This window comes from Salmo salar, chromosome 01 (assembly GCF_965601325.2).
Source record: "Salmo salar chromosome 01, fSalSal1, whole genome shotgun sequence".
In the NCBI taxonomy this organism is placed as follows: domain Eukaryota; kingdom Metazoa; phylum Chordata; class Actinopteri; order Salmoniformes; family Salmonidae; genus Salmo; species Salmo salar.
The window spans coordinates 9,034,272-9,045,635 of NC_138291.1; the positions used below are offsets into that span (position 1 = coordinate 9,034,272).

Consider the following 11,364-nt stretch of genomic DNA (forward strand, 5'->3'; position numbering starts at 1 on the left):
AAAAAGTTAGTTGAATTTCCAATGTGTCATCACCATGCTTCAACCATCTAAAGCACAACCATATTCCAATGCACAAACAATGTCAGATTTTTGGTTTAATTGTCACCCACATTTTTATCACTGAGCTTTCAACCATTTAAAAGCACAGCAAAGTTAAAATGGGAATACAATGTCAGATATTTTGTTTATTTATACATCAGATTAATGTGTTATCACTGTGCTTCATCTAATAGCGGAACAAAACAACCTGGAAGGCAGTTGAGATTACATTAAAAGTACATGGTGCAGGTGATCAATGGCGTTCGAGATTCTGACAGATTATTACAGCAATGTGAAGATCTCCACTGACCTGCGGCGACCTTTGCATGCTATCTAGAACATGCTATGATTATATGATTACATAAGAAGACATTTATAGTAACAGTAACCTCAAAATGTGGCCGTGGATGTGATACTCATTTTAAGGTTGAATGTTACATTAGTTTGTAAAACAGCCTTAATTTTAGGCTATTTACTGTCTTACAAAAGTAATATTAAATTGTGTTTGGTTGAGAACGCAAACAAATATCAACATTTGAAGGAGATTTATCTTCTGCTTGGATAATTCCATCTGAGACACTAATTTACTGTGGCTTTAATTCCAGTTTGTCTACAAATTAATAATGGATATGTTGGATTCTTGTCTCCATCTTTACCAAAAATCGATGTTATAGAATAGGAGTAAATCAAATAAATGTTTTAATGCACTTTAAATAAAATGTTGATTTAATTTTAGTCCTATTCTTTAACTTAGATTTTTGGCGAAGTGAATGCAACATATCAATTATTAATTTGTAGATAAACTGGCATTAAAGCCAGACTAAGTCAGTGGTACAGATGGGAACTATCCAAGCAGAAGATACATATCCTTCAAATGTTGATATCTGGTTGCGTTGAAAAAAAATCAAACAATTCAATATCACTAAATATCATTCCGTTTTAAAATCAACCAGAGCTTGAAACCCTAGGCTTACGCTATCGACAATTTTTGTTGTTGAATTCTGGGTTGAATTTAAACAATTGCTGTTGATGGCTTTACAAATGCTATATTGGCCTAAATGGCATCATTGATGATTGATAAAGCATGGTCACATTTCATTTGCTCTGTTAAACCTACCATTTGAGATTACTTCTATAGCAACAGTGAATCTATTTTGTTTTTAAGTGGAGCTCTCTCAACAGTAATTCTCACGATAGCACGTCGGTATTAGTCAGGGACAAATATCATAGCTAAGCAGGACTGGGAATGGCTAAAGCCTTGGGTGGGAGATCAAACTGGAGCTATAGATCAATTCTCCCCTAGGAGGTGCAGCCCAACCTACTGTTTTTTTTTGTCTGATAGTAGATATAATGTTGAAAATATGACATTGTTTTAAAGGTACACATTCAACATATTTTATGTAAGGTTTGTCTATGTTGAAATTTGGTTACCCTGATGACATAATCCTGTGGTTGAAATTTCACCCTCAAAACAACAGTTGATTACTTTTTTCAAATCCAATATATTTTCCACGTAGATTCCATGTCACAATATGTTGACAAATTAGGTTGAAACAATGTTGATTGAACCAGCTTGTGCCCAGTGGTCTGGTTTTCAGAATCTATGTCAAGTTGAGTCCATTTGTTTTGCAGTGGTGTAAAGTACTTAAGTAAGTACTTGAAGAACATCTCAAGATGTTTTTGGGGGGCATTTTAGACAACTTTTACTTCACTACATTCCTATAGAAAATTATATAATTTTTACCTGACACCCAAATGTCCGCTTTACATTTTGAATGCTTAGCAGGAAAGGAAATTGGTCCAATTCATGCACTTATAAAGAGAACATCCCTGGTCATCCCTACTGCCTCTGATCTGGCGGACTCACTAAACAGAGAACATCCCTGGCCATCCCTACTGCCTCTGATCTGGAGGACTCACTAAACAGAGAACATCCCTGGTCATCCCTACTGCCTCTGATCTGGCAGACTCACTAAACAGAGAACATCCCATGTCGTTTACTGCCTCTGATCTGGCAGACTGACTAAACACACATGCTGAATTTAGAAAAGATGTCTGAGTGTTGGAGTGTGCCCCCTGGCTAAAAAACAAGAAAATAGCGAAGTCTGGTTTGCTTTATGTAAGGAATTTGAAATGATTTATAGTTTTACTTTTGATACTTAAGTATATTTTAGCAATTACATTTACTTTTGATACTGAAGTATATATATTAGACTTTTACTCAAGTGGTATTTTACTAGGAGACTTTCACTTGAGTCATATTCTATTATGGTATCTTCACTTATACTGAAGTATGACAATTGGGTACTTTTCCCACCACTGCTGTTTTGTACAACGGATTACTAAAAAATCTGACTATGTGACTTCGATTTTAGTGTAATTCATTCATTGCAAATATATAGTCATATATAGATATATTGTTTTACTGTACCTTTGTTCATGGGTAAAGTCTCCACCACTGAAGTCTATCGGCAGATATAGAGAATTTTCACTCTTCATAGATACACAGCTGGGTACAGGGGAGCCGGGTCTCTCCTGATGGACCCTGATCAAAACAAAGACACTAGGTTCATTCCATTTGAAGTTGACACAGTGGAGACATTTTCCATCTGGATTCTGTTTTGTGCTATGTCGAATTGCAATTTGAGGAATACCACTTCAAGTTAAAAAGGCACATTACACTACAAAATCACATTCTGCAATGTTGTGGTTGATATTTATTGTCATGAATCTTGTCCTGGAGGCAAAACTGAGCGATTTCCGCTAAATGGGCCAGCTGCAATGTCAAAATTGGCTACATGGTACATTTTAAGTTATGGTTAAGCATTAGGGTTAGCAGTGTGGTTAAGGTTAGGGTAAGGTTTAAAAATCAGATTGTGTGCCAGTTAGTGACCACTCTGCAGCACGGCCACCAGGGAAAGATTCATGACAATAAATGCCAACCTGCACATTTTGAGACCTGAGTTTTGTACATCAAGAGGTCTGAAAACATCTGACAATGTGATTTTGGAGTGTAATGCAACATATATTTTTGGTTATTATATGTAAATGAATAAATACAATGTAATGAGTACTATAATGAAAAGGGACATTGATGTGCATTTTTTTTTTAAACAAAATTCCTACATCCAACATGTCTCCTTGCCCCTAACCACAACACCATCACACAATAAATAGCTATAGCCCTGATTTAATCATCATACTGATAGTGGCCGGCTGGTATTATATTAAACACACACACAGGCCCTCATTTAGAAACAAGCATGGATTTGAGCACAGAAACGGCAGTGTGCAAAAAGTCTGATTTATCAAAATGTCAGATTTATCACAGTTTCGTATTTTGCTGATCTGGCCATATGTTTAATTAAAGCTGCAATATGTGACTTTTTGGGCGACCTGACCAAATTCAAATAGACATTTTCATTATAAAGTATATTTGTCATTCTTATTAGGGCTCCCGAGTGGCGCAGCGGTCGAAGGCACTGCATCTCAGTGTCAGAGGTGTCGCTACAGACACCCTGGTTTGAATCCAGGCTGCATCACAACCGGCCATGATTGGGAGTCTCATAGAACGGCGCACTATTGGCCCAGCGAAACCCGGAGTAGACCTTCATTGTAAATAATAATTTGTTCTTAACTGACTTGCCTAGTTAATTAAAAATTTGTTAAATAAAACAAATGATTGAAAACAAGTCTAAGAAGCGGTAGATCTGTTTTATCGCGCAATTTTTATGCTTCCTGTTAAGTTTCGTTTTTGTATCTTTTATTTTAGGTTTTGTACACCAGCTTCAAACAGTTGAAAATAAAGTATTTTTGGTTATGGAAAATATATTCAAAAGCGGTTTAGATGGTACAATGATTACCTACACGATAATTGCTTGTTTGTCACAAACTGAAATTAAGCAAACTATTCGAAGTTCAGCAACAAGTAAATGGCGGAGTGATTTCTGCATAGTGTACCTTTAATGAATCAGACTGATATTGTGTCTGCATGCTACTTGAAATGACTTTCAGATACGAGTAGACAATTCATGATCCATTCCTTAAATAAAAATAAAAAATGTAGTTTGGAGATTGACACAGTAGAGCAGAGCTTGTGATATGGTATTTTTCATAATCTTGACTTGCCAAAAGTCTGACCAAGATTGTATTTCTTGATTTTACTTACACACACACACACACACACACACACACACACACACACACACACACACACACACACACACACACACACACACACACACACACACACACACCACACACACACACACACACACACACACACACACACACACACACACACACACACACACACACACACACACACACACACACACACACAGTGGAGATCTATGGCCACAACCCCCTTCTCTCTTCCTCTCCATCTGGCTCCTCTGGTGAAGTGAAAGGAAAAAGACAAAGATGTCACTGGAAGACCTCCACCTTTTTGGGGGGGGCATTTTCTAATTTTCCTGAGCATAGCGCAGATATTTGGCAACACACTTCCCAAAATCTACCCATTTTGGATTGGCGAGCGCATCTCCAAAAGTAGGTGATCCAGATTTCATACACTGTGGATAGCACACCCCTCTTTACAAAAATCACAACCCTCTGGTGGACTACAGAAACAAATGCAGGGTTCAAATTAAGATACCCTTTTGAAAGGAGTCCCTGTACCCTTTTTCTCAAGTAGTAAAAGCTACATTAACCAGCTTCAAGACGGCTCACTCAACTGAGATAGCTCTCCTCTGCGTCAGAGGCTCTCCACTCTGCCAAAGCTGACTCTCGCACCCCTGTTCTCATCCTCCTAGATGAGATTGCATCCTACCAGGCAGGCCGCTCCTACCAGATGTTGTGGAGACGATCTGAGCACGTACTCTCACTACTAATGTCTACCAGGGCTCGGCCTTCTCTTCTCTCTATACACCAAGTTACTCAGCTCCATCATATCCTCGCATGGTCTCTCCTATCATCGCTATGCGGATGACACTCAACTACTTTTCTCCTTCCTCCTTTCTGACACCTAGGTGGCGACATGCATCTTTCTGTGCATGACAACTTGGAAGTCGGCCCACCACCTCAAGCTCAACCTTGACAAGACTGAGCTCCTCTTCCTCTACGTCATGTTTGACATAGTGTCCCCCTCAGTGGAGGCTGCTTAGGGGACAACGACTCATAATAATGGCCCGAACAGAGCAAATGGAACGGCATCAAATACCCGGAAACCATGTGTTGGATATATTTGATACCATTCCACTGATTCCGCTCCAGTCATTACCACGAGCCCATTCTCCCCAACCATTACAAGACCGTGGTGCTTGCTACTGAGCAGCAAGGGGAACTGCCCCTCTTGTATCCCTACCTTCAGGCTATGCTTAAAATCTACACCCCAGCCACTTCTGGATTCTTGGCCATCCCACCCCTACAGGGGGTCAGCTCCCTCTCAGCCCAGTCAAAGCTTTTAGTTGTTTGAAGAATCTTTGTATACGATGCTTGTTTTCTATCATTAACAAATATATTGGCAACTTGGTATTTGTAGTCAACTTTGTTCTGAAGATATCATGGTCACATAGAATCACACGGTTTATCCGTCTCTATGTTGAGATCTGTGTATAAAGTGACGCAGAAGGGCAAAAAAGCGACACACTTAGCTTTTCTACGAGTGGTCTGAGGTAGGTGCTAGATTACGAGCATTTCAAGTGCAACGCTAATAACAATGCTTCTGGGAAACTGCTCGGAGATTTAACGTTACTCCTACGAAGGTTCTAACGAAGAACTTAGCCTTAAGATGCTTTGGGAAACCGGGCTCAGGATGAGAATATTCTGGTTCCCAGCCGAATTGGAGTTGATGACAAAGCAAAGACCGTCAGTAACCTACAGAACTTGAGACAAACACATGCAGAATTAAGCCATGGAACTAATTGATTGGCCAGTGAGTGGCCAAGCCTTCCTCACACATACAACTTGCTAATTCATCAAAACCCAGCTCTTTCACGCCTCCGCCAGCTATTGCACTCATAATTCCGGCTGTAAAAATAGCAAATATATTTCTGACACACCCCCTAGACCTATAGCACTACCACAAAACAGAACTACTTTCATTTTCAGATCTCCTACATCCATACCATGAATACACAGGATGTTGCCATCATGTGCTCATCTAGAAGTGCTTCGAACACGATTAAAACCAACGCAGAGTCATGCAGCCTTTTGGGGCGCCGATAACTAGGACATTGTCTGCATAAATATCAGATGAGAATATGCGCCGCAATGGAACTATTGAGACAACCCCCTGAACCAACCTCATATCCAAGTGTTCAGACACACCAATAGCGTTTGCTGGCCGAGAGTACTTAGCACCTCTGAACAGAGTACAGTGCTGGCTATAATTTGCTAACCGAGTGCTCAAAGATTTTACATGTAGAATCGGGTGAAAATGTAGGCAGTCAGATTTCTACTGCGGATGGTCCCTAAAACACGGTTTGGTGAGGAATCACAAAATATTAATGCTTGAGATCACGAAACACCATAGTGCTGATTCAAATCACATAGCAACAGTGATGTTCAGGTTAAATGGGTGTGTTTATCCGATAACTGGGTAAACAGTATGTAAGAGAGCGGGACAGAATGTAAGCAAACAAGGGTTCACATATTCCTCACACCGGGTTCCCCTCTTATTACCAAGAACAGATACACCACAGCAGCCACCAAAACAATCAGGAACATCAATAAAACATTAAAAATAGTATAATGGGACTGTAAAAATTCGGATAAAAAAAGACTTACAGGTTTGGTGTATTTACTGTTTGTCTTAGAACCACCCCATTGCATTTGACACAGAAAATGGCGGTCTGGTTATTAAGTAGCTTTAAACCAGAGAGGTAGAGGTAAGCGAGAGGTTTCACTCCAGCCAAAATCTGTCCACAAAATAATCGCACAAAGTGAGGAATTTTTGTACGGAGGCAAATGAGAGAGTTGAATTTGGTAACAGAAAAATGTATTGCTAATTTGCTACGTGAGGCTTATTTTATCGAATATACATTTTGTAATGGTTGGTTGTTACGAATACACTGATAAAAGTAGAGGCAAGTGGCATTTCGGCAACTTTAAAAAAAAAGAGAGAGGACTGGTCATGGATATAATCTGTTTTAGCATGGACATTGCCATTGAGGGCTTCCACCATTTTAAAGCAGTACACTGAGTGGGGATTTCATGAGTTGGGAGCAATCAGCCAATGAAGAAGAACAACATTTACAACTTTAAACTGGAGATAGCCTCAATGGCGCTGCCCATATTGTCAGACACTATAATGGCACAGATATAAAGATGAGTCCTCTATCAACTCAATGTTACATTTAAGGGGCTTTATTGGCATGGGAAACATATGTTTACATTGCCAAAGCAAGTGAAATAGATGATAAACAAAAGTGAAATAAAAACAAAAATGAACATTACACTCACAAAAGTTACAAAAAATAATAAATATATTTCAAATGTCCTATTATGTCTATATACACGGCCTGCTGTTCACACGCGTATCTGTCCTCTCATTGGCTAGAATAGTCCCACCTGATCTTGCCTTCTCCTGCCTGTCTTCCATCTGAGGACATGCATTTCCACATTTAGAGCGGCCACTTGACTATCTTGTCAATTTAATAGACAATCTTTGATTAAACTGGTTTCCTATAAGTCTAGTTTCCTGTTAAACAGCAAAAACAGGAAGTGGTAAAATGCGGTGAGATCACGGGTTCGTGATCCCTTTTACGGGTTCGTTCTAGGTCAGGCGCAGGCACAGTTGCATGCTGCATGCCTCACTTCGGACAACTTTAGAGATTCCTGTTTGTCAACAGCCAAAAGACTACAATAGCCAAAAGGCTGTTGACAATCAATTGGCAACCATGACTGCAATTGTTTAAAGCTATAACAGCTGCCGATGTCTTGGGAACATATTTAAAATGTTAATATCTTTACAATTTTAAAGTCATGTCCACCTCTGTCCTTGACATTTTTCTAAATAAGTCTCTCAGTGGCATCCACAGTTTCACAGGCCCCCCAGAAGGTCTGAGCAACAACTGTCCCATCAAAACTGCCCATCTATGGCCCATCATCATCATCATCATAATAATAATAATAGATGTAGCCTAAAGACAATATTAAATTGACAATAGTCTGATGGGTGACAATATTATACATTTACATTTTAGAAGACACTCTTATCCAGAGGGACTTACAGTAGTGAATGCATACTTTTTTTTCTTTTCGTACTGGCCCCTCGTGGGAATCAAACCCACAACCCTGGCGTTGCAAACACCATGCTGGCGTTGCAAACACCATGCTGGCGTTGCAAACACCATGCTCTACCAACTGAGCCAGCGGTGTGTAATTGACAAAGAACTAAGAAGGGAACGAGCTTACCAACATTTACGTCATTTAGCAGACGCTCTTATCCAGAGCGATTTACAAATTGGTGCATTCGGAGCTGTCTCTATAAATTCATCCTACAGAGGTTCACGCAGGTCAGATGTTTTGATTTCTTTGTTTTGAACCTAACCTAATATACAGGTTGTGTAGGTTGGGTGGTCTTGATGAGTTAACGTAAAGGCAGACGGGGAGATCTTGAATTTTCTCTAACAGGCCGGGTGCCTATCATGATTGGCAGTTAGCGTCAGGGCAGATAGAGCTGACAACCTGCTGTAAAATAATTTATGTCATTATTTCATAACGCATTTAAAGTTGTTTAAAAAATTGCGAAATTGAAAGCTGTGATTTTTTTTTTTTTATCGAACTGAAACCTGAAGAGACCTCAAAAAGCACTAATCGCTCAGCACTAGTGTGGGTGACCTTGAGACTGTGTGCGCGTTGTTAGTGCGGGTGAGAAGGCACTCGCTGTCTCACACTGAACCGACAAGAAAGCGGCTCTCTACACACTCATGTGTCAAACTTGTGTTCAGGGGTATTATCAGGGGTACTGCGGGAGCAGACGTGACAGGACACCCCCACCCCCCTCTTAGGGCACCACCCGGCCTCCCACCTGGGCGAACCAGCCGAGACATGGGCGCTGGGCAAGCCGGTTGGGGCGTGGAAGCGTGGAAGGAGCGTGATGAGGGATGGGAAGCCGCGGAGCCTACCAAGGCAAGGAAACCTCTCGAGCCAGCCAGAGCGTGGAAGCCCGACAGGCTGGCTAGGCACCCCCGGTTCCATCGGTGGCGACCCAGAGCCGATGTCACCACTAACCGGAACGCCAGTACTCCCCGATGCTTCGTATGTTGGCTTCTGCATTCTGTCACATGGAATGACGCTGGAGAGACGAAGCAGGTACGGGGAGTCAAACATTTAATAAATAACGGACATGACGCGAGACAGGAACAGCGTCAAAGTCAAAAGACAATCAATACAGAGCTGGGGAACTGACAAATATAGGGAAGGAAATAAACAGATGATGAGTGGGTCAAATAACGCTGATGTGCGTGACAAGGGAAGGCAGGTGTGCGTAATGGATAGCAGGAGTGCGTGATGCAGGGCAGCCTGGGGGGGATACGTGACAAACGGGTTGGTTTTCATTTGAATGATAGCTTAAACCTAGGCCAGAGACATTCATAGGAGGAGCCCTAAAAAAAATGATTGCCACCATGGTCTGAATATCACAGCGGAGTTCAAAGTCCATCTACAGACAGGTGCTTATGAGAAGAACACTGGTACTAAACCAAAGATATTGATCTGTTTTAAGCAATCGATTTTGTGAGATTGTGACGATTGTAAACTTTTATACAAACATCACTTATCTGAAGAAAAAAGGACATGTATTTCCTGTAATTATTATGTGGTGAAAACATTAGTCAGTGTAATGTAGCAACACGTTCTGTCCACCATAGGGAAATGAGCTTAAAATAAACAATGTCAAAATAGTTCAGTATTTCTTTTTAAGATTACAGTAAATTAAGCACAATCCCCAAAAATAGAACAATGACATCTATTTCTTACTATTTTTACCATGGAAAAGCACTCCTAAACACGATTTAACCGGGTGCTCTGAAGAGCTGTTATGGTGGAATGTCGTTTAAGAATGACAACTACTCCTGTGTCTTGAGTTACTGCAAATCTCCCTTAGGTAACCATCTCCAACCAGGCCAGACAAGGATTGGTCACAGACAAACCAGCTGTCACTACTCAGGTGGCCTGTGGTAGCTGTGCTACTGTCTCTCCTCTCTCTTTGTGTTTCCAGGCAAGTGTTTCCAGGCATTGGTTCATGTGAGAGTGCCAGCAGCTCCATCAGACACAGTCACAGCAAGATAGCCGAGTCACACGTTATTTACACCATTGTACCCCAGAACTCTGTATTAAAACATTTACTTCTACCGGATCCTTCAAGTCAAGTCTCCTCTTTTACCTTTTCAAAGTCATCTTGCTACAGTACTACAAAATAACACACTTACACACTCAACTGGCATTTGAAGGGATACTGGTGTCAGATTCCAAACCGACTGCCGCTGTGCCCTTGAACAAGGCAATAATCCTGTTGGGTTGTGTCTAGAAAGCCAAAGAAAAAACGAAATACGAGTGCATAGAAAATGACAATGGTTGTAAACAAACCACAAACCAGAAGTTTCATATTGAGAACCTAAAGAACACATTAATGCTATTATACATTGCTGGGTTTTATTCTACTGGTGTTTGGTTTCCTTTCATCTTCATAGATAAGAACTACACATTCATTTCAATGCCTTAATTAGAAAACAAATAGACATAGCTGTCACGTCCTGACCAGTAAAAGGGGTTGTTTGTCATTATAGTATGGTCAGGGCAGGGGTTGTTTGTTTTGTGTGTTTTGATGTTTTGGGGTTTTGTTCTGTTTTATATTTCTATGTTTATTCTAGGTTGTCTATTTCTATGTTGGAATTGTTTGGGGTTGGTCTCTAATTGGAGGCAGCTGAATCTCATTGCCTCTGATTAGAGACCATATTTAAGTAGGGGTTTTTTCATTGTGTTTTGTGGGTGGTTGTTCCTGGTATAGTCTGCACCTTACGGAACTGGTTTACGTCGTGTGTTTATTTTTATTTAAGTGTTTTTCTTTAAATAAAGAAGAAGATGAGCACTTTACCCGCTGCGTTTTGGTTCCCCTTCAACGACGCTTGTGACAGAACCACCCACCACCAAAGGACCAAGCAGCGGGGAAGGGAGCAGCAGGAAAAGTGGACTTGGGAGGAGGTATTGGACGGAAAAGGATCTTGGACATGGGAGGAGATCCAGGCGGGATGGGATCGCCTTCCATGAAAACAGGTGGAGATAGCGAGGGAGGAACGGCGACAGTACAAGGAGCTAGCCCAA

General features: G+C 40.8%; 1 protein-coding gene and 1 long non-coding RNA gene across 2 annotated transcripts in view; one reads left to right on the plus strand and one right to left on the minus strand.

Annotated features, from left to right (window-relative positions):
- Window positions 1-6,906, minus strand: part of LOC106607310 (NACHT, LRR and PYD domains-containing protein 3) — a 29,775-nt gene extending 22,869 nt beyond the window's left edge. Inside the window, 3 exon segments of the mRNA XM_014204192.3 lie at window positions 2,471-2,584; window positions 4,381-4,433; window positions 6,826-6,906. Coding sequence (XP_014059667.3) covers window positions 2,471-2,584; window positions 4,381-4,433; window positions 6,826-6,870 — 212 coding nt within the window. The 5' untranslated portion in view covers window positions 6,871-6,906.
- A 1,634-nt stretch (window positions 6,907-8,540) lies between these two features.
- LOC106607596 (uncharacterized) lies at window positions 8,541-10,399 on the plus strand. The gene is made up of 2 exons (XR_001329237.2): window positions 8,541-9,354; window positions 10,262-10,399. It is a non-coding gene; the product is annotated as an uncharacterized LOC106607596 (long non-coding RNA).
- Window positions 10,400-11,364: the final 965 nt, after the last annotated feature.